Source organism: Hyla sarda, chromosome 8 (genome assembly GCF_029499605.1).
Source record: "Hyla sarda isolate aHylSar1 chromosome 8, aHylSar1.hap1, whole genome shotgun sequence".
In the NCBI taxonomy this organism is placed as follows: domain Eukaryota; kingdom Metazoa; phylum Chordata; class Amphibia; order Anura; family Hylidae; genus Hyla; species Hyla sarda.
The window spans coordinates 54125305-54149924 of NC_079196.1; the positions used below are offsets into that span (position 1 = coordinate 54125305).

Genomic DNA, 24620 nt, shown 5'->3' on the forward strand with positions numbered 1-24620 from the left:
GATTTTGACTTCTCAGTCAGACAAATCAAAAAGACAAATTGTTCCCCGTTTGCTGCTCAGCGTTATTTTGTACTTTAAAAAAAATAAAAATAAAGAAACGAGAGACAAGAAGAAAAATTCAGAGCCGAGGCCGCAGCTTCTGGTTTTAATTTAGATACTTTAAGATAAATTCCTATATTTTCCTCATAGTAAAGTGTAGTAAGCAAAGTGGAATGTTTCTTTTGCCAGTTGGAGCGCTGACATTTTCCAGACATCATGTGGAAGTAAAGGGGCTTTATTCCCCTGGCGTTAGCTGTGTGAGAAACTTTCAGCACAGCAGTGACCAGGCTGTACGCTTGAACTTGCGTTGCGCTGTTCACTCGGAACACTTCATATAGTGCTTTTTCGATTTTCTAGGTCATAAGCTGCACATTATCTGCAAAATGCGATTTTTTTCTTTCTTTCTGGAAGCGATTAGCAAATCTGGCTCTGCTGTGTGCAGAATGTATAGAATTATTGAAGAACTACATTGAACTCGGATCAGCAGCAACAAAGAGCAAACGCGACAGATAGCTGTTCTTCTCCGTGTAATTTGTTTTCGAGATCATAGCCGTGAAAGTGCTGTATACTACAGGGCCGTTTACAGTTTTGTTGTATTTCTAAGCTCAATCCTTTAAGTGCTTGTGGTTTGCGGCATTTTTATTTTTATATTATTATTATTATACTATTTATTGTCCTGATCATAATGTATAGGTGACAGCAAACAATATAATCAAGGCCACAGACAGTGGGCGTCGGGCTCCAGCAAAGTATTCATTATATCTCCTTTATTTATTTTAATAACACATTTCATGACTATATCAGTCCTTTAGTCAGATCATTATTAGAGCTGAGCGAACTCACAGTAAATTTGATTCGTCACGAACTTCTCGGCTCGGCAGTTGATGCCTTATCCTGCATAAATTAGTTCAGCTTTCCGGTGCTCCGGTGGGCTGGAAAAGGTGGATACAGTCCTAGGAGACTCTTTCCTAGAACTGTATCCACCTTTTCCAGCCCACCGGAGCACCGGAAAGCTGAACTAATTTATGCAGGAAAAGTCAGCAACCGCCGAGCCGAGAAGTTTGTGACGAATCGAATTTACTGTAAGTTCGCTCATCTCTAATCATTAGGATACAGTTTCACAATAGTGTAGGGAAAATACCTCTTGGAATTGGTTTCCTCAAGAACATTTCAGCGGCTGGCGATTGGCTGAGCTGCAGCGTGACATGTCAACCCCCAAAAGTAAGAAGAGGATCAGACCTGGGACCAGCGCATGACACCGGAGGCACTCTTAAAAGGGTAATGCAGCGGAAGTTTTTAGTTTTTTTTTAAAAACTATTCCCATCTTGTCTATGGGAAAAAAATAAATCCCTACGAACCTCCAGCTCCGCTGGAGGTTCGTAGGGGTTTATTTTTTTCCCATAGACAAGATGAGAATAGTTTAAAAAAAATAAAATAAAAACTTTCACTGCATTACCCTTTTAAGAACTTGAGAAGTGCACTACACATGGCCTGTACTACACATAGCCTGTACTAAACCTAGTACCTTTGATGAAGACAATTATTATTATTTTCCTATTAGAATAATGTATGTCTTGGTTTACCGTTTTTTGTCCTCACTGGACTGTAATGGTTGCACACCTTCCATATTACAATAAGTTTTATTAAAAGGGTTGGCTGGCGGTAGAAACAACTTGCGTATGGTGTCAACGTGTATAATAAAGCAACTTACTAACATAGTGTTATTATGCGAAGGGCACAGATCATTCATTTCAGCTGTGCGCTCTTCCTTTCCTTAAAGGGGTTCTGCGGTGCTTACACATCTCATCCCCTATCGAAAGGATAGGGGATAAGATGCCTGATCGCGGGGGGCCCGCCGATGGGGACGCCCGTGATCATGCACGCGGCACCCCGTTTGTAATCAGTCCCCGGCGACCGTAATGAGGCCCAGAGCAAACACGCTCCGGGGACTGATTACAAACGGGGTGCCGCGTGCATGATCACGGGCGTCCCCAGCTGCGGGACTCCCGCGATCAGGCATCTTATCCCCTATCCTTTGGATAGGGGATAAGATGTGTAAGCACCGGAGTACCCCTTTTAAAGTGAAGGGTCCCCTTGTAAGCTGTGACGTCATGTCACAGCCTCAGCTGCAATTCAAGTCCATGGGGGTTCTGACAATTCCATATACTGCTTGCTTTAGCTCCATTGAACAGAAATGAATGGTGAAATTATGGTTACCCTTTAAAAGAAAAAAGCTTTCATCCTATGGAATATTTCCATATGTCATTTTATTTTTATATTATACTATACTCTCTCTCGCTCATTCTTTCTCTCTCTGTCCTGCAGTTTCTCTCTCTTTGGTGGTGCTGCTGGGAAACTGAACACTTACTACCAAGCTAGCAAATGACTGGAGGTCCCAGAAGGGGAACTCCTTATATTCAACGGACTCTCTACACAAGTAGGCATTTTCGAAGGCAGAGAACACCTTCTAAAGCAAAACTATTATAGCAATAATTTAAAGGGTTTTTTTGTGGAAAAAAAAAACCCTATTGATAGCCTATCCACAATCAGCTGTTTTGGTGGGTTGCAATGCCGGTTATGTAAAACGTATTCGCTATTCACAGGATAGGGAATAAGTGTATGATCACTGGGGGTACGACTGCTGGGACCCCCGCAAACTCCAGAATGGGGCCCATCTCTTACCTCAGAGTGCTTTGGCCTCCACCTTCCGAGATAACCTGGTCTTGTAAGTGATAGCCCACTCCACTAATCACTGGCCACAGCGGTGTCCCACCTTAGCCGGTGATTGCGGAATAGCATAATATTCACAGAGTAGTGGTCATGGAATAACATATTATCTACTCTTAGTCAAAGAGGAGGAAATATAAGTGTACCCTTAAAAATGATGCATGGTAGAATTCTTATGGGTTGCAGTAGTATAGATATAGATATGCAAGGTTAATTGAGATGAACTGTTTCTGTGAAGACATTTCACTTATCCAAATAACTCACAGAGAAGCTCAAACACTGTCATATTATAGCAAAAAGACAATACACAGAAACCAGCCCCGAGTCCCATCTGTGTGCATAATTCTTTTCAAGTAGCATTGGATCCCCTAATACTTGGCTTAGGAAAAGTGATATTTTTACATGTTCTCCCTATAGGGTTTTCAGATGAGTATTTCCCCACAGTTATGTCTTTTATCTTTACATGCTTGATTTATGCCTGGAATACATTATATTTAACCTCTCAGCTTTTTTTTTCTTCAGTGTTCTTCATTGGTCCCAATAGTAAATTTAGCTTAGAGGAAATAGTAGAATTTGTAATCAGGATGGGACATGGGCCAGGATTAGGGGAAAAGAGACCTAGACAATGTACATGTACACAACCGACATTCAGAATACTTGTGATATTATTTTTTCACCAGGTATGAGACCTTGTGTGTGTATCAGTGCGTATCGCTCTATCTTGTAAACTAAAACTCTACTTTTATTCAACATATAAATTTGATGTATATGTCTATAATAAATATAATATTTGATAGTCGCATGATAAATAAGTAGATGTCTGAGGGACAAACTGTTTTATTGATGAATGGGTCTGAGCCCTTTTGGCCAAAAAACATAGACTTTTTAAGGAATTAATATTAAAAATATTTAGCATATAATAAAAAACAAAACAAAAACAAACTTGCTCCCCCAACCCATAAAGCAGAAAGGGGTTTCCAGCACATTTCACAGATAATCAGATTGCAATCTGGGGTATTTGGAGGCAAAGTATACACCTTGAATTCTTTGTCATGTTCCTCAAACCATTCCTGAACAATTTTTGCATTATGGCTGGGGAAATATCCTGCTGAAAGAGGCCACTGCTATTAAAGGTATGCTCTGGGGAACTGAACTTATTCCCTATCCACAGGTTAGGGGATAATTGTCTGATCATGGGGGGGTCCCACCACTGGGACCCCACCACAATCTCCTATACGAGGCACTGCTACTAACCCGTCTTTGGCGTGCCTCCACCTTTGGAGGCAAGCACAAGTGACAGCCGGCTCAGCCAATCACTGACTGGGACTGGGAGCCCCGATCGGGGGGAGGGGGATCCCAGCGGTCATACTCCCTGTGATCAGACAATTATCACCTATCCTGTAAATAGGGGATACGTTTCAGTTCCCCAGAGAAACCCTATAAGGAATATCACTGCCATGACATGGGGGCGTTTGGTCTGTACAATGTATAGGTAGGTGGTACGTGTCACACGAACATACACATAAATTCAATGCCAAGACCTAAGGTTTCCCAGCAGAACATTGCCCAGAGCATTATGTTGCCTCCACTGGTTTGTCTTCTGCCCATAGGGCATCCTGTTGTTATCTCTTCCCTTGGTAAGTGATGTCCTCATTATTTAAAAGAAAACAAGACCCTTCAAACCAGGCCATCTTCTTCCATAGCTCCATGGTCCAGTTCTTTTGCTCATGTGCCCATTGTTCGCACTTTTAGTTTCCACCTTTTGGTGGATAGGGATCAGAATGGGCACTCTGTCTGGCCTTCAGCAAGGTGCCCATAACATTGTGGCTGGCTCATGCTGTCCTCCTTTGGACCAGTTTTGGTAGTACTAACTGCTTGATACTGGGAACACCCCAACAAGAAAGACCCTGGCCCATTCATCTAGCCACCACTATTTCGCCTTTATCAAAGTCTCTTATATTCTTAGGACCATAAAACATGGCCCCACCATGCTCAGTAAATAAGGGCCGATCCCTTAGCTATATCGCTCACTTTCACATATGCCTTTGCAACATATTGTTATGTCCTTCAGCTGCCAGTGGTTTTAATGTTACGGCTGACTAGTGTCTGTGTACATATTTTTATCTGACTTTTGTAAAGTATTGTTCATTACATGTGTTTGCAATTTTGAATATATTTTGACAAAGCAAATCCTATTTTTTTAAGACTGTATTGATTACCCTGCAGCCGTTTTGTGTTTGGAAGAACAGGGATAATGTCTCATTGAAGTACTCCCAAAGTACTGGGACCTTTTGCTCTTCTTATAAAAGACAAGATAAACAGTTTACAAAGGAAAAAAGTAAACACTTTAGAAAAAGGGAAAGTAGTGAAGTAAAATGAGTTGCAAATGTTTTTAAGTGTTTTCTTTTGTTATTCAGCAGAGCCTGTCTGTCAAGTGTGTTCTTACAGAGTAGAGGAGACAGATGAGGAGATGTTATTGGGCTAGCTAACTTCAAAGTCTATCAGGAAAATAAAGGAATTGTAGCATTCTATATATATATATATATATATATATATATATATATATATTTTAACCATAGATTGTCCAACTGTAGAAAAGGGGTACAAAGCTTCTTTTTCCACCCCCAGAAACAATAATGGAGAGGCATCTTGATAAATTCTGCGCACAGACTTTGTGATCTATGCTTTAGACTGTATTTAAACCTGCTCCAACATGGTCTGATATTTCGGCGTACTTTCAGCCGATGCGACTTGTCGCTGAAAAGTCGCTATTGATAAATTCAGCACCAATGCATTTTCCATCTAAAATAGACTAGAATGCATCATGTTCTAAAAATCTTCTAGAGAAAAAGTCGCAGAAAAGTCAGTCTAAATCCTTTGATAAATATCCCCCACAGACTCAAAAGAGGGCTTGAGTCTCTGCCCTTTTAATGCACCTGCCCTATAATGCCTTCACTGATTGGAGCCTCCGTGGGGTGATGCAGGTCTCATTAAGCTGACATGATTGCCGGAGGTCCCTTATCTCAGGAATTGTGTTGTATTGATTTATTTTTTATTGTACTATGCTACAGAGGCTGTGAAGTTAGTGTTGTCCATAATATAGTGTTTGTACCTGTGTGTGACGGTTTTCTCACAATTCTTATGTGATTTTCACCTCAATATTTATTTTTACCAGCATACAAAATTACTCTTGTCTCAGATTTTCCCGGTTGCAATGTGGCCGAGACCTGACATCACTAGTCAGCTGATGACAGGGAGCCTGTCTGCTTCAACGGGTGGAGGGACCGCTTGGTGGGAGAGAGATCAATCTGCAACTAATGGAACAGCTGTAGGCACCCTGATTGAAAACCACAGGTCTTTTGAATGGATGCAGCTCATTGATGTTTCAATGGGAAGGGTGGCTGATGTGTGTGGGGGGGGGGGTGGAATTTTGGGATTTGTAGTCAAAAAAAGAAAAGTCAAACAGAAAATACCAGTTCACAAAAAGCTAGCCACAGTGTTATGGTAATCTCACAACATAGCCATTTAGCCCCAGATCCTTCCTAAGCATGTCCATTACTGTCTGCCAGGTACATACTAAAACCACCTTATGGATGGAGGGAACACAATGGTGGTAATAGAGGCTATACGTATTATTCTCCCTCTCAACGTACATACACTAGAATTGACTGGATCTTGACCAATACGCCTCTCCTGACTAAACTCCTTTATGCCAGACACGTTCCTTGTGTTTGGTTGGACCATGACGTGGTTTGTGCTGCCTTCCATTTAGCCAGCGCATCCTCGATACCATTTAAATGGAGGTTGAATGAGGCGCTGCCAACCATTCCTCGTGTGAAGGCACAGTTGAAGAGTGACCTCTCCCCTAAATTTATGGGCGGTTGGGAGAGCACACGTCCTAAGGGACTGGTACCGGTTATGGTTCAGTATCAATGTTATGCTGCACAGTATGTATCATTGATGTCATGCTGTACTCCTCCTTAATGCTTCTTTATTGTACTGATAATCTATGTACCTGATTGTTATTGTTTGTTCATTGGTCTATGGACCGATTGTTACTGTAATTCTCTTTTGTAAGCTTTTATGAGAAATTTTAATAAAGCTTCACCGTTTGATGGTTAAAATCACCTTATGGTGGATAACCCCTTTAACATATGTAAGGTTTAAAAAAAAAATTTTTAATTAGAAGTGCCCTTTTTTTTTTCTACTTGAGCCCCTGCCCCCTAAAATGTCTGTGCTCGTCCAGGGGACCCTATTCTCCTAATTGATGAGAGATTCAGAGCTGGGACATATAATGATTCTTTTTTTTATATAGTGCACACAGATTCCGCAGCGCTGTACACTCAAATTGGCCACAGTCCCCTTTGGGGCTCACAATCTAAACTCATGAAACCACAGTGCGAACATACAAATTTGTTACAAATGTTGTCCTTGGTGGGTTTTGAACCTAGGACCCCAGTGCAAGGCAACAGTGCTAACCACTGTGCTGCCCAATATACTGTCAATCTACCATGGATTACATAGGAATACTCATTTTTGCTAAAAATTTGAACTTTTTCACTTTTTCATTTTTGCATCACTCATGGCACTTTCATAAAAAGCAGATGGGGCTCAGGGTGACAGACGGGCTCCTACAGCCTGACATATTCACTTACGCATAAATTGCATCTGATAACTGCGCAAGCTTTCAATTTGTGGCACATGAACAGATTTTTCAAGCCGAGTTCCGCTCAGAAAATATTTGTTATCACTGAAGAAAAAAAAAAATCATACTTCTATATGTTACTCACTAGATCATGTAGATTCTTAACACATCTTTTTTATGTGTCTAGCTTCTGTATTTGGCTAACAAATCCCTCTGTTCTGCTGCTCACTCATTCTGACATCCACTGCTGAGGAGGGGTCAAGTCTGAGGAAAGCACTGAGCCCACCCTCACTCATCATGCATTCACTGTTTCCCTGAGTGTGCTTTGCTGTGCTGGGTCTCTTCATCCAATCACTGCAGGCTGCTCTGTAACCCCTCCTCTCTGCAGTCTGATAGGACAGGAGTGAGCACATAGGAGTGCTAGCCCCACCCTCATTTCCGGGACTTTGTCCCAGCCTGTGCTTCAGCTGAGACAAAGATAATTCTGCAGCCGAACAGGTTTATGTTCCGGATGGTATGGGGACCCCTAGTGGTCTTTTTTAAGCTATGATTTCTACAAGGAGATAAAAAAAAAAAAAAATAACTTGATGATGCATATTAGAAAGGTTAATGTTTTGACAAGATGTACAGCATATATAAAAAAGATTTTGATTCTGAAAATGTCTATTTAATGGGGTACTTCGGTGGAAAACTTTTTTTTTTTAACTGGTGCCAGGAAGTTAAAACGATTTGTAAATTACTTCTATTAAAAAATCTCAATCCTTCCAGTACTTATCAGCTACTGAATACTACAGAGGAAAAATCTTTTCTTTTTGGAAAAAAGCTCTCTGCTGAATCACGAGCACAGTGCTCTCTGCTGACATCTCTGTCCATTTTAAGAATTGTCCAGAGTAGGAGAAAATCCCCATAGTAAACATATGCTGCTCTGGACAGTTTCTAAAATGGACAGAGATGTCAGCAGAGAGCACTGTGCTCGTGATTTCAGCAGAGAGCTCTGTGTTCCAAAAAGAAAAGAATTTCCTCTGTAGTATTCAGCAGCTAATAAGTACTGGAAGGATTAAGATTTTTTAATAGAAGTAATTTACAAATTTGTTCACCTTTCTGTCACCAGTTGATTTATAGAAAAAAGAAAAAGTTCTAAAGTTCTAAAGTACCCCCTTTAATGGTAAGAAAAAAAAAAGCGATCTTATTGGTTGATATAGACAACTGGTTAACGTTTCCTCTGCACAGGTGTTGATATATCTCCCCCCCCCCCCCTTCCCCAATGTGTCTATATACCAGTGTTTCACAACCAGGGTGCCTCCAGCTATTGTAAAACTACAACTCCCAGCATGCCCGGACAGCCTTTGGCTGTGTCCGGGCATGCTGGGATTTGTAGTTTTGCAATAGCTGGAGGCACCCTGGTTAAGAAGCAATGCTCTATATGCTACTCATTTCCATAGAAATGATTTCTATGGCCAAAATTTTTTGTAAATTCTATACTTTTTCTCAATGGTGAGCAGGATGAATGCTCCGGGAGACGCCGCTTTAAAGTGAAATATACGGGTATAAAAAGTCATTGATTTTCTTTTCTATATAAAAAACTCGAAACCATCTTGTATTTTAATATAGTCATGAAGCTCCATACTACTTTGTATATCGTTGTATTTTACAGTAAGGGGGGGGGGGGGGGGCGGAATAATCCTATAAATAGCCCATAATGTAGTAAAGTAATTGTTTGGATGGGTTTCACTATATATGCAACTTTTTTCTTTTTTTTTTTTCTTTTCCTGTCATGCATTTGACAGATATTAAAGTTACCAGAAGAGATAGCATTTACTTGATGCGAGTGTCTATTTTACTCCCAGCATGCCGTCTTTTTACCACCAATATCTCCCGAGTGCCGGCCTACAGTTTGGTGCTGTGTGCATCTCTAAAATCAGCATGAGGTGGACCCTTCAATAATAAAATCAATAGCTCCTTAAGTTTAGCAGGTAAACGGGGCTGTTCGTTTAAACAGAGTCTTGATCTCCAGAATACAAGAACACAAGTGAGTTTGTTGAGTCAGCCGGCGGCGGCAGCGGTCACTGGCAAGACAAAGAAATTGTATTAGACTGTGCGGCAGAGTTTTTCTTTTTAGAAAGGGGTACTTTTTTAAAGGGGTACTACAGTGGGAAAACAAATGTTTTCAAACCAACGAGTGCCGGAAAGTGAAACGGATTTGTAAATTACTTTGATTTAAAAATCTTAATCCTTCCAGTACTTATCAGCTGCTGTATACTACAGAGAAAGTTGTGTAGTTCTTTCCTGTCTGACAACAGTGCTCACTGCCGACACCTCTGTCCATGTCAGGAACTGTCCGGAGCAGGATAGGTTTGCTATGGGGATTTGCTCCTACTCTGGACTGTTCCTGACACGGACAGAGGTGTCAGCAGAGAGCACTGTGGTCAGACTGGGAATAACTACACTACTTCCTCAGGAGCATACAGCAGTTAATAAGTACCGGAAGGAAAACATTTTTAAATAAAAGTAATTTACATATCTGGCACCATTTGTTTTTCACTGGAGTAGCCCTTTAAGGATTCTAATAGTTACTTCTTTTGCAATATTGTTTCTGCACTTTCTAATGGCAAAAAAAAAAGAAGCTTTTCAAAAATATACTCTAATTGTTTCTGAAACAGAATGGGATGACTAATGGGATCTCAAGGGCCGTTTTTGCTCCCACAGAATGTGTTCTGAGGTAAAACGGGCACATTACTGAATAGAATATTCCTCATCCATTCATGAAGCCTTCCAAGCCCCCATTCTGTTTATAGAACAGTAAAGGTTATTTCAACTTTTCATGGGGATGAACGTTCACGTGGCAGTTTGGTAAAGTTTTGTTGTTTTTATTGTTTCATTTTTTTATGTACGGAAGGGAGGTAAGTATTGAACACGTACACCACTAAGATGACTCAGTAGGATTCTGATCCTGGGAGATGAAGACCACGCTGTGTGGTACAGATTCTGAGGTAACTGTGCCACGCTCAGTGAAGGTCCATGTAAAGACTCCACTTCACTGAGCGTGGTACGGTGTCCTTAAAAACTGGTGTCCTCGATCTCTGTTGCGGCACCCCAGACATCCGATGCAAGGAGCGAACTTCGCTCCGTGTTGTATGATTGGCGATGCTGAGGCTCGTGACTTCACAGCAACGCCCTGCTCATGATGTCATGGCCACGCCCCCTCGATGCAAGTCTATGGGAGGGGGCCTGTTGTCCATCACGTCCCCCTCCCATAGACTTGCATTAAGGGGCGTGGCCGTGACGTCACAAGCCTCCACGTGCTGCACCCGACGCTTTAAACGAATACTCGGGAGTACCCTGTTACTCCTCCTCCACTCTCTGATCCCCTGCTGTGCTGTAGTATCTTTACTAGTCAAGGCAGAAATCCCTTGAGAGAGATAAAATATCAGGTGGAAGTGCGGATGACCAATAGATTACGGGCCGATTCCTGGTAAGGATCATGCAGCAAAAAGTAGAAGAATATCTCCACCAAACATGAGAATAGTTTACATAAAACACAACCGAAATGCCATTGGTGTTTCATTTGTGTTTTTTGTGAGATATTTTTCTGCTCCTTCTTAAAGGGGTACTCCGGCGCTTAGACATCTTATCCCCTATCCAAAAGATAGGGGATGAGATGCCTGATCGCGGGGGTCCTGCCTCTGGGGACACCCGTGATCTTGCACGCAGCACCCCGCTAGAATCAGTCCCCGGAGCACGTTCGCTCCGGGTCTGATTACTGGCGATCACAGGGGCTGGAGCATTGTGACGTCACGGCTCCGCCCCGTGTGACATCACACTTCGCCCCCTCAATGCAAGCCTATGGGAGGGGGCGTCACGCCCCCTCCCATAGGCTTGCATTGAGGGGGCGGAGCGTGACTGATTTTAACGGGGGGCTGGTGCAAGATCACGGGGGTCCCCAGTGGCGAGACCCCCGTGATCAGGCATCTTATCCCCTATCCTTTGGATAGGGGATAAGATGTCTAAGCGCCGGAGTACCCCTTTAAGGCCAAAAATGTTTTCCACCCCTTTAAGAAAGATTAGAAAAATATCTCACATTTCACAGCAGCAGAGTCCCATTCATTTTAATGGGATTGTGCTGCTCCTGATTCCGGTGTCCGCAAAAACATTGTACCTGTTCAGTTTATGCTCGGTAATGCATTACCGCCTATAAGACTGCGCATTTCCGAGCGTTCCTAGCGCCGGCATGTTTTGCCGGAACTCCTCTATCTGTAGAATGTCCGCACAGAAATTTTAGCCTAAGGGTATGTTCACACTGAGGAGGAATCATTTCGGTAAGGAAATTCTTCTAACCTGCTACCTTCTGCTTAATTGCAGAATTGGTGTTGAATATGAAGAAGAATTTGGCGCAGTCTTTCAATTCTCCTTTGAAAATTCTGTACGGAAATTCTGCTTTAATTTTGCTCCAAACTCATTCGTCAGGAGAGTCCAGTTGTGTTCAATAGGCTTTTACCCACAGATTCTGCCAGAAGTATGAACATGTTTAAAGGGGTACTCCGGTGGAAAACTATTTTTTTCTAATCAACTGTTGTCAGAAAGTTAAACATATTTGTAAATTACTTCAACTAAAAAAATCTTAACCCTTCCAGTACTTATCAGCTGATGTATGTTCCAGAGGAAGTTCTTTATTTTTTATTTTTTTATTTCCTTTCTGTCTGACCACAGTGCTCTCTGCTGACACCTCTGTCCATGTCAGGAACTGTCCAGAGCAGGAGAGGTTTTCTATGGGGATTTGCTCCTACTCTGGACAGTTCCTAAAATGGACAGAGGTGTCAGCAGAGAGCACTGTGGTCAGACAAAAGGAAATTCAAAAAGAAAAGAACTTCCTGCGGATCATACAGCAGCGGACAAGTCAGGAAAGGGTTAAGATTTTTTAATAGAAGTAATTTACAAATCTGTTTAACTTTCTGGCACCAGTTGATTAAAAAAAAAATAATGTTTTCCAGTAGAGTACCCCTTTAAACTTCTGGCAGAATAGAATTCAGCGTTGGAAATTCCTTATAGCGAACAGAGTGGCGGAAAGACCAGTAAAGTCAATGGAGCTTTCATTCAAGGTGGAATTTTAGTGGATTAAGTGAGTGGAATTACTCAAGTGAATTCCTCAATGTGAACTTACCCTAAGAAATGTTACAAAACATTTTGGACTTTTACCTGTTTGGAAGCTTGAAGACATTCTACTTTGTTTCTTCATTTATTAAAACTGACACTGTGGTTACTATCGCTGTCAGCTCATGGCACCAATGAATGTTCGATTATGTCATTTTTGTATAAAAAAAAACCAGCGATAACTTTGCTTCATCATCGTTCAGCTAAAAATAAGACGTGAACTATGGCAAAGGGAAACATTTCCATCTTTATAGGTCAAAGAGCATCTTAGGGCAAAGTCCAATGATCCATGTCCCATTCTCTTGTCTCCAGTGAGATCTGATGACATGAGAAACAAACAATCATTTTATGTGTAAACAACTAAACAACGAGTTTCTTTTTTCTCCAGGTCTCTAGTGTATAATGTTCATGTTGTTTCAAAATTACAACTCCCAGCGTCCCCGGTCAGCCGTAGGCGGTCTGGGCATGCTGGAAGTTGTAGTTTTGCAAAAGCTAGAGCTTTTAAAACCTTTTATGTTAGTGACACCTTTTTTTTTTTAAATTTAAACTGGGTATATTGAAATGTGAGTTCAACACAGATACATGTTAACAAATATGACATTTGTCATAAAGAACAGTAATAAAGCAATGCTATGCAGTGAAGAACACAGATAAAGCTTCACAATGCACATTTCGATGGAGTGACACCTTTTTTATCCATACGTAGTTTGGGGACACACCCCTCGCCGAACCGCCAATTGCACAACATGATACCAGTATCAACAAATGTAGCTGCTAAGCCCTATGCCATTTTATCCCCTCATTCATCATTCCCTGTGCCACTTTATCACCCCCAGTGCTATTCCATTTTCCCCATTAATTACCCCCTGTGCCACTTCATTCATACCTTCATCACATCCTGTACTATTTCATCCTTCCCTTGATCCCCCTGTGCCACTTAATTCCTCCACCCCTTGAACCCAACCTGTGCAGTTTCATTCTTCCCCCTTTCTCCCCCCCTGTGCCATTACATTTCCCCCACTTCATTACCCCTTTGCCATTTCATCCCTTCCCCCTTCATCATCCCCTGTGCCATTTCAATCCTCCCCCTTCATTACCCCCTGTGCCATTTCATCCCCCCCTTTCATCCCCCCGGTGCCATTTAATTACTCTCCCCTCTCCCCCCCCCCCCCCCCCCGTACCACTTCATTTTCCCCCTTATCAATCTCTTTTGCCATTTCATCCCCCCTCATCATGCCCTGTCCCATTTCATTCCCCCCTTCATTATCCCCTGTGCCATTTCATTCCCCCCCTCATCACCCCCTGTGCCATTTCATCCCCCCCTTCATTACCCCTTGTGCCATTTCATTCCCCCCCTCCTCATCACCCCCTGTGCCATTTCATGCCCCCCCCTTCATTACCCCTGTGCCATTTCATTCCCCCCTCATCACCCCCTGTGCCATTTCATCCCCCCCTTCATTACCCCCTGTGCCATTTCATTCCCCCCCTCATCACCCCCTGTGCCATTTCATCCCCCCCCCCCTTCATTACCCCCTGTGCCATTTCATTCCCCCCTTCATTCCCCCTGTGCCATTTCATCCCCCCTTCATTACTCCCTGTGCCATTTCATTCATTTCATTCCCCCTTCATTACCCCCTGTGCCATTTCATCCCCCCCCCCCCTTTCATCCCCCCCCCCCGGTGCCATTCAATTACTCTTCCCTCTCCCCCCCCCCCCCGTGCCACTTCAATTTCCCCCTTTATCAATTTCTTTTGCCATTTCATCCCCCCTCATCATGCCCTGTGCCATTTCATTCCCCCCCTCATCACCCCCTGTGCCATTTCATCCCCCCCTTCATTACCCCCTGTGCCATTTCATTCCCCCCTCATCACCCCCTGTGCCATTTCATCCCCCCTTCATTACCCCCTGTGCCATTTCATTCCCCCCCTCATCTCCCCCTGTGCCATTTCATCCCCCCCCTTCATTACCCCCTGTGCCATTTCATCCCCCCCCTTCATTACCCCTGTGCCATTTCATCCCCCCTTCATTACTCCATGTGTCAGTTCATTCATTTCATTCCCCCCTTCATTACCCCCTGTGCCATTTCATCCCCCCCTTTCATCCCCCCCCCCGTGCCACTTCAATTTCCCCTTTATCACCCCCTGTTCCACATCATTCCCCCCGCCCGATCCCCCTGTGCTATTTTATCCCCCCACCCTTATTCCCCTTTGCCGCATTATTCAATCATTCTCCCCCTCTGATTCCCCTCGTGCCATTTCAATCATCCTCCCCTTTATCACTCCCTGTGCCACATCATTCCCCACCTCTGCCCCCCCCTTTGCGCGACATTCTTCTGCACAGCACTACCAAGTGACGTCCTCCTGCGCGCCTCCTTGTCACAATGTCAGGGCTGTCACCAATCAATGCCGTCAGGCACCACAGGTCACAGACAGTCCCGCAACAAACCTCGGGGCTGACACACTTGTGTACCATCGCACCCAGTTTGGAAAGCCCTGAGCTAGGGGCTCACTGGAAACCACTGGCATAATGGGTTGGTATGCTGCCCACAATATTCTGGCTTTCATTGCAGTTCATTCACCATCTTTGTATCTCCTCTCTGTGTCATTCTATAGTTTAATACTCCATTTAGTATAGTCCTTTTAGTCCCCAACACCGCAACCTCCATGCTTATTTGTCCCAGATTTTCATATTTTCTCAATTTATGTGTAAACAGAAGAAGCCGAGGCACCAGGGACCAGGTGTATTACATAAGTTATGTATTTTTTTCCATACAAACAGAAACATGTTTATTCACTGGCAGCAAAAGTACATATTGAAATGACGAGCCAATGTAACTCACTGAATGTAAAAGAGGGAAGACTTTATTATGCAGTGAGTAAGCTTTATTATGTGAAAAACAGAGGACCCCTTTAATATCCAGGGTTTTCGACTTATGGAATTTAACCAAGCCTTATTTGTGCTTTTTGGTGCCACGGGTTTGTACCATGACTTGTGTTAACACATTTTAGGTTGACATCATACATGTTTCTCATTATAACTCAGATTCTAAAGCCAACACAATGGAAGTCTTGTGACAGGTAGAGCGGGGCTGATGTAATACTCTTTATACCCTTCACAGGAAGATGGGGATCACTGACATATATCTTGTCTACAGTTTATTAGCATGTAAAAATAGTGCAAAACTATTATAGATTTCTTTTTAAGTTTTTATGCTGTTTGTAGTTTTAACAAATGTATTCCGTAGCCTGGCACTCGCCACCATTAAGATGAGGGATTAGGAAAGTCCATCTTACTTGATGTTTTTTCCAAGTCAGATTTCCTGAGGGCAAACACTCCACAAACATGCTTTTATGCTTACTAGATGAATTATTCCTTTCCCTGTGCAGTCAGGGAATGCTTAAAATAGTGAGGGAGATACTGAGCCTGGTGATATGGGATTTTATATCTAGTATCTAAGGGATTGGATTTGGCCTTGGCACCGGGGGGATGCCATGGTGGGCCCAAGTTCTGGAAGAGTAATGGGTCCTAATTTTTAAGCATATGTCACCTTATTTGGTATTGGACTTGAAGCCAACCACTTGTCACTAGGGTCTATTGTTTATGTCTTATTAATCTTAATAATAACATGTGGGTGGGACATGATCTGTATAAATGGAGGGGACCCTCAGGATCATCTGGTGGACCCAAGGGACCTCAATCTGACACTGGAAATCTTTCAGTAAAATGCTGCAGAAATCCTTCCAGCGCTCACTGTCTAAGGGCTCGTTCACATTGCCATTGAGCTCCATTATACAGAGCTCTGTCGGCCAGTCCATCGGAGCGACATGAGTTAAGCAGAAAAAAAATGTGTATGCACAATTTTTTTTTCTCGTAAACTATCGTGTCCCCAGCGGACCCTATTCAAGTCAATGGCATCTGACGGGACCTGGTAATGACCCAGTGTTGTCATTTGTGCTCCGTCCCGTTTTGAGGCTGTTTGGTGCAACAAACTGACCGAAAACAGACGAAGCTTAAAGGAGATATCCAGTGCTGAAAAACTTATCTCCTATCCTAAGGATAGGGGATAAGTTTCAGATCGCGGGGGGGTCTGACCGCTGGGGCCCCCCACGATCTCCTGTATGGGGCCCCGGAAGCCTGCGGGAAGGGGGCGTATTGACCACCGCACGAAGCGGTGGCTGACACGCCCCCTCAATACAACTCTATGGCAGAACCGGAGCGCTGTCTTCAGCAATCTCCGGCTCTGCCATAGAGTTGTATTGAGGGAGCGTGTCAGCCATTGCTTTGTGCGGTGGTGAACATGCCTCCTTCCCACTGGCTGCCGGGGCTAAGGGGATAAGTTTTTCAGCACTGGACTACTCCTTTAAGGTTTGTGAGTTTATTGTCCCTAACACACCCCCTAAGGCTATTCACGTTATGTTTTAGCAATCCTGTTGAGCAGTCCATTATTTTATTTTACTGATCACAAAAATGATTTGTAGGAATGTATCTAAGAGAAATACAGGGTGATTCATAAAGGATGGTGCAAAACTATAGCCCCAGTATTCATAACCAAGGGAACATAACACAAATGTATTAACTTGACAAGACTCACTGTCTAAGTTTTATATACATCACAAATTCAAGGTGATTTTCTGGGCAGAGCAGATGTCTGGGCAGTAGTCCAGTTCTATCCAGACTTGGTCCAGCAGATCCTTGGATATGGGCTCCATTGTTTTAGTGATGTGTTGTTTCAGATCGTTCAGGTGTACCAATCTGCTGATAGACTAGGATTGGCAGATCTTCCTATGCCATAAGCCATTCCTTTAACATGTCCAGGTAGGAGTGACCAGTTACCCGATTATTGGCAAAAACATGGGACTGTGGACTTTGCATCTGCTTATTGCACCAAGCACATTTATCGTGGGTCCCTCATGTGGTCTATAAGGCAATGTGGCTTTTCTTAGCCTCCAATTTAAAAGTTTACCTCTGAACATCAGCCAGTCAGCAAATTTGTCCTCTTACAAGGATAGGGGATAAGATGTCTTATCGCGGGGGGCCCGCCGCTGGGACCCCCAAGATCTCCCTGCAGCACCCACATTCTATGTGGGGCTGCGTCTCCAAGCTCAGGAACCTCCGGGACTGGAGACGTGACGTAATGCCACGCCTCCTCATCATGCCACGCCCCCTTCCATAGACATTAATAGAGGGGGCATGGTGGGACATCCCGTCTCCAGTCCCAGAAACCCAGAGGTTTCTGAGCCTGGAGACGCAGCTCTGCATAGAATGCGGGTGCTGCAGGGAGATCGCGGGGGGTCCCAGGCCTCCCACGATCAGACATCTTATCCTTTATCCTTTTGGATAGGGATAAGATGTTTTTGACTGGAATACCCCTTTAAACTGACCAGTGTACTAGAATTTTCATGTATCGGGCAGCATGGTGGCCCAGTGGTTAGCATTGTCATCGTACAACACTTGATGAATAAAGTCTGTCCAGTCATTTATATCTGCATTTGAAAAAGCTAAATGGCCGGTGTACTGGTGGTGATATTGGAAATCAAGGCTCTTTAAGACCGTTTAAGGAGTCTGTTTTGGTTCTAAGTTTTCTTGCTCTTGCCATTAAAGCGGATATACTGTATATTTATGCTTTGTTTCTCATTTTTAGTACCGTAGAGCTGAAATAAATTATATCTGGGGTGCCTTGGGGGAACATGGAAAAAAAGGTGAGAGGCATAGAATGGGAAAAATTGTTGCTGGTAAAGATGTATTTTTTGGGACTTGGAACTAATGTCAAATGATCTCAGAAGGCATGGTGACCTTTACAGCAATAGATGTTTGCTCTAGAGCTAATGCACAAAGTTTGGTCTGAGAACACTCCAAGATGTCCAAAGTAAATGTTATATTTTCCTGATTTTGCAGGGATCTTGCTTCTACCTGTTCCCCACTGTACAAAGGTCACCAAAATGAATGGTATATTTAACTAGGTCAAGTAGTTTGTTGTTACGTGTGGAGAAATAGAAGCCATGTTTTACATGTTCTACTTTATACCAGTTATAGGACAGGGGGTGTAATTGCTGATGAGGTTTATTTGAGCCTTAAGTTTGGTGAAATGTAATTTTTATACTGGTACATATTGTGGCGCATACATTGCTGGATCAATAGTCACAAAATCGTTTTGGAATCACTTGTCAGTTGATCGGGAAGAGAGGAAAAGAGATGTTTAAGTTAAGCATGCTCAATATTTCTTTCCCCCAACATCTGCCTCTTGGGGGACACCAGAAGTCCCCTGTACTGTCACTTTCGGCACTCACATTCACCACCAGGTTGCATTCTATTGCAGCCAAGTCCTTGCTCCTGCCGCCATGCTTCCTCTCCTGCCACTACTGGTTCTGCTCTAAGGGCCCATTTACACTACGGAAATTCCATTGCAGCAGCCTCCCATTGATTTCAATCGGATTCTGCTGCATTGAGCATACTGCTGAACTTCAAATTCATTCTTTCAGGTTGATTCTTTTGGTGGATCCGCTTGGATATGCCTTGCCGTCAATGGTGATGGCACATGTCTAAGCGGTCCTAGTGCCGACGCCTGCTGTTAACGGGTGGACTTTCTGTAATGTGAATGTGTGTTCTATTCTGATAGACTGTGTTCTGACTTCTAAAAAGCTGCTCCTCCCTCTACATGGTGTCAGAGCAATTAATCCAAAGTGAAGGTTTTCTTTTCCATTCTAATTTTCTGAGTTATGACATCTCCCTGATTTCCCGACTCAAGGCCTGACCCCCTGTGCCATATTGCCTTTCTGTGTGTGAACTGAACTGCTGAATATGAACTAAGGCTGCCAGCAACGACCAATCTTTCTGTCCTTGACTACACCACTTTACTACCAGCCACGAGCTGGCCTTTGCTTCCGTGGTCTCTTGGTCCACTGGTCAAGCCGCTACCTATTGCAGGACCACTCTTCAGGTAGTTACCCCTAGCAGCAAAGACCAGATCCTCATCTCTTCTCTAGTTTTAGCCCAAAGGCAAACTATTTGGGTAGCATAGTAGGTCCACATCTGTTGTCCAATACACCAATTTTCATCTAATGTGTATGACCACCTAAGACATAAGGTCCGTAAGTCATTTTTCTGGTAACTGGACAGATTTAGTCCACTACATAGATCTTTATGTTAAGAGAATTATGCATTTGTCTATGGATTAGAAACTCCAAGGAGGGATTTAAAGGGGTACTCCGGTGAAAACCTTTTTTCTTTTAAATCAACTGGTGGCAGAAAGTTATACATATTTGTATATTACTTCTATTAAAAAAAATCTTAATCCTTCCAGTACTTATTAGCTGCTGAATGCTACAGAGGAAATTCCTTTCTTTTTGGAACACTGATGATATCACGAGCACAGTGCTCTCTGCTGACATCTCTGTTCATTTTAGAAACCATGCATAGCAGATGTATGCTTAGGGCAGCATGGTGGCTCAGTGGTTAGCACTGCTGCCTTGCAGTGCTGGGGACTTGGGTTCAAATCCCACTTAGGACAACAATAAATAAAGTGTTATTATTATTATAATAACGTCAGCAGAGAGAACTGTGCTCGTGATGTCATCAGAGAGCATTCCAAAAAGAAAAGAATTTCCTCTGTAGTATTCAGCAGCTAATAAGTACAGGAAGGATTAAGATTTTTTAATAGAAGTAATTTACAAATATGTTTAACTTTCTGCCATCAGTTGATTTAAAAGAAAAAAGGTTTTCACCGGAGTACCCCTATTTAGGATTTATTATGAATATCCATAATTCATCATATTAATAAAAATGAATACATCGTCCATATGTCATTATAGAATTGTGAAAAGATAATAATATGCTTTTTGTCAGTGCTACAATATGTGTCCTCTGCACAGACACAGAACAGACAAACTACCTGTTTAAGAAATGAAGTGGAAGGCTTCATTTAGGCCTGCCTGCCGTCTGCCCTGGTGGTCCTGTCATTAAGCGTGTCCTCTATGGCTTTTATAGAATTTACAATGAGCAGATCTGACCATGGAGAATGACATATGCACAGGGTGATTAGAAAATTAAGAAAAACTCCAGATGCGAAACATATTGGTGGTACCTTTGTTAGAACGTTTATTTATTGGAATAAACAAAACCCCCACAACAATGACAATTTATGTGTTTATTTAGGGACAGAATTGATTTTTTTACGGTGAGCAAGGGAAAATCTGATCACTTATAGGTTTACATTTTACACAGTTTAAAGGAAATATATAGTTTTATAAAGCTATTTCCTGGATCATTTTAAAACATGTAGAGCAGTGGTCTTCAACCTGCCGACCTCCAGATGTTGCAAAACTACAACTCCCAGCATGCCCAGACAGCCGTTGGCTGTCTGGGCATGCTGGGAATTGTAGTTTTGCAACATCTGGAGGTCCGCAGGTTGAAGACTAGAGATGAGCGAACTTACAGTAAATTCGATTCGTCACGAACTTCTCGGCTCGGCAGTTGATGACTTATCCTGCATAAATTAGTTCAGCCTTCAGGTGCTCCGGTGGGCTGGAAAAGGTGGATACAGTCCTAGGAAAGAGTCTCCTAGGACTGTATCCACCTTTTCCAGCCCACCGGAGCACCGGAAAGCTGAACTAATTTATGCAGGAAAAGACATCAACTGCCGAGCCGAGAAGTTCGTGACGAATCGAATTTACTGTAAATTCGCTCATCTCTATTGAAGACCATTGATGTAGAGTATGACCAAACACACATCTTGAAGGAACTTTGCTTTTGCTAACCTACTCAATAAGCATTAGTGGGGGGACAAATGTCAGAGAACATGACTGCAGGATCAGACTCTTTGTTGTCTGTTACCATGGAGGATATACCGAGCTGACTGTTTTACGCAATTTACATTAATCCCATTCCTGTTAATGTGAGTATAGCACGGTGAGGTTTGCTGTTTCTGTAACTCCCAAGCTGTTTGTATCTTCCTGATCTTCTCTGACTGCTGCAAACAGGCTGAAAGGGATTAGGGGGCCCTTAATTTAAAGGGGTTATCCAGGAATAGAAAAACAGAGCTACTTTTTTTTTTTTTATCAAAAACCACTCCCCGTCTGTCTCCAGGTTGGGTGTGGTTCTGCAGCTCAGTTCCATTAACCTTACATGAATATTAAATCCTTTCATCTTAAAATGTAGGTCATGTGATCAGTAAATTGCACACTTTCCTGTGTAGATTGAATGTCAGTCTTTTCTGTTTAGCATACTTCATGTGATCTACGGATTACATCATCACCTAACAAATTACTCCCAGCTCCACCCTCCTTGTTTATCTGTAGGCATAGTGTGCTGCAGAAGACATCATAGCTGCTTAATCCAAGAGCCCTGGAGAGCAGTTATATAGTAAGTGAGTCCATATAGTCATTAGCTGCAGTTTAAAAACCTCCCTGACTCACTGCCACACTGTCTCTGCAAATTATACGTATTGGCAGTGTTCTCTTTTGAAATATAACCTCAAATTACAGTAGGTCAACAGGGTGAAACTTTTAAAAGTACATAGGCTGAAGCTGCATCTCATAGGAATACATTGATACTCCACAGTGTCAGTTAGAGGACAGAGCTTCTTTGTCACTGGTCTTTCACATGCTGCGCTAAGATAAGATTCTGAGCAGAACTAGTGCAATGTGGTGAGATTCTGCAAAGCCAGGGGCATCATGGGAAATCTAGGCTGCATCACAAGAGTCATATCAGAGAGGAAGAAAAAATAAAGATGTCAGACTCTATAAATGGCGCTTCAACTTGAATAAGCATATACAAGAGCCTCCATATTCTCCAATAATAGTGCATACTTTTTTAACAAGTTTTAAATCTTAAAGGGTCACTCTCATTAAAACATTTTTTGCTATTGAACTCCTTATGGTAAATAAAAAATATTTCTAATATACTTTGTTTAAAAAAAATGAAGTTTTCTATGTTTTATTTGTGCTTAAAAAAGCTCAAGAGCACATTTTCCCCCAACTCATACACAGACTTTGGACCGAAGTCCAAACACAGAAAGTGCAGCCTGGAGTGCAGCCTCATCCAATCATAGCTCCTCTCACACTTAACTGCCATATGCTGTTCGTTGGACACGCCCCCCTCAGCACTCCAGGCTGCACTTCCTGTGTTCGGACCTCGGTCCTAAGTCTGTGTATAAGATGGGGGAAAATGTGCTCTTGAACTTTTTTAAGCACAGATAAAACATAGATATAAACAATGTATATTGGAAACATTTTTTATTTACCATAAGGAGTGCAATAGCAAAAATGTGTTTTAACGAGAGTGCCCATTTAAGCTGTATGTGGGCCACAGTTGAGCTGGTGTCGGCTTCTCTTTTAATGTGTGGCAATTTTCTGGAGTTAAAGGGGTATTCCAGGCCAAAACTTTTTTTTTATATATCAACTGGCTCCGGAAAGTTAAACACATTTGTAAATTACTTCTATAAAAAAAAAAAATCTTAATCCTTCCAATAGTTATTAGCTTCTGAAGTTGAGTTGTTGTTTTCTGTCTAACTGCTCTCTGATGACTCACGTCGCGGGAGCTGTGCAGTTCCTATGGGGATATTCTCCCATCCATCATGCACAGCTCCCGGGACGTGACATCATCATTGAGCAGTTAGACAGAAAACTTCAGAAGCTGATAACTATTGGAAGGATTAAGATTTTTTAATAGAAGTCATTTACAAATCTGTTTAACTTTCCGGAAGCCAGTTGATATATATATATATATATATATATATATATATATATATATAAAAAAAGGTTTTGCCTGGAATACCCCTTTAATTCTTGTAAATGTGTTTGGCCACAGGACACCATGCCCCTCCCACTAAATCCCACCCACTTTCTTGATAAAAAATTGCATGGCAGAAATCTGTATATAAAAGATCTTTTTCTGTAGATGAACTCCTCATATAAACTGCAAAATCAATGCTTATTTTCAGTACCCCCATCTTCCTATGCAGATCTTACTTCTGCAGCTGAGCTAGAAAAAAAGAGCATGCCCTTTAAGTGTCTCCATAATTATACGCTTCTCCTTGTGTTTTATTTGGCTGTTTGAGCAATTAACCCCTGCTAGTAATGCAGCAGATAGCGTGACCAGCACTGAGCGGTATGCTACATGATATCAATACTTTGTTGTTCTATGTGAGTGGGTAGCTGGGGACTTGTGACACTATCCTTTCACTGATCTAGAAACTCCTGCCTGTTAGATGATGACTACAATTGCTTAAATACATCTCCGACTCTAAACCTGCAGATGAAACAGGTTTGGGTCATCCTCAAAAATGTCTTTGATGTAATCAGGATCTGTCAGTAGAATGAATTTGCTTTTTTGTTTTAGTAATGAAAATCACTTGTCTGTTGTGTACAGTCAGGATCCCTTAACTAAACCTGCCCATAGACCGTGGTCTGATGCCGACAATCCCATATGTACAGTGGTCCCTCAACATACGATGGTAATCCGTTCCAAATGGACCATCGTTTGTTGAAACCATCGTATGTTGAGGGATCCGTGCAATGTAAAGTATAGGACAGTGGTCTACAACCTGCGGAACTCCAGATGTTGCAAAACTACAACACCCAGCATGCCCGGACAGCCAACGGCTGTCCGGGCATGCTGGGAGTTGTAGTCTTGCAACATCTGGAGGTCTGCAGGTTGAAGACCACTGGTATTAAAGGTTGTACTCACATGTCCCCGCCGCTCCGGACCATCACCGCTGCCCTGGATGTCGCCGTCCATCACTGTCGCCGCGTCCCCTGGGTGTCTCCGACGCTCCGGCAAGGCCTCTGCTTCCCCGGCATCCTCGCTCTCCGTCGCCGCCATCACGTCGCTACGCACGCCGCTCCTATTGGATGACGGGACGGCGTGCGCAGCGACGTGATGGCGTTGGAGGAGAGCGCTGACGATGCAGGTATCCCGAAGAGGACGCGCCGGAGCCCCGAGGACAGGTAAGTGATCGTCAGCGGACCACACGGGGCACCATAAACGGCTATCCGGTGGCAGCTGAAGCAGACTGCGCTGCCGGATAGCCGTTTATGCGATGGCCCCGGCATACAAAAGCATCGTA

At 42.9% G+C, this 24620-nt stretch overlaps 1 protein-coding gene across 6 annotated transcripts in view; it reads left to right on the forward strand.

Moving 5' to 3' along the window:
- METAP1D (methionyl aminopeptidase type 1D, mitochondrial) overlaps positions 1–24620 on the forward strand; it is a 179843-nt gene that overhangs the window by 60875 nt on the left and 94348 nt on the right. Inside the window, exon 1 of one of the 6 annotated variants that reach the window (XM_056536116.1) lies at positions 2390–2476. The exons of the other annotated variants lie outside the window; for them this stretch is intronic. Coding sequence (XP_056392091.1) covers positions 2422–2476 — 55 coding nt within the window. The 5' untranslated portion in view covers positions 2390–2421. Of the gene's footprint in view, positions 1–2389; positions 2477–24620 lie in introns of those variants that run through there. 6 annotated transcript variants of the gene reach the window in all.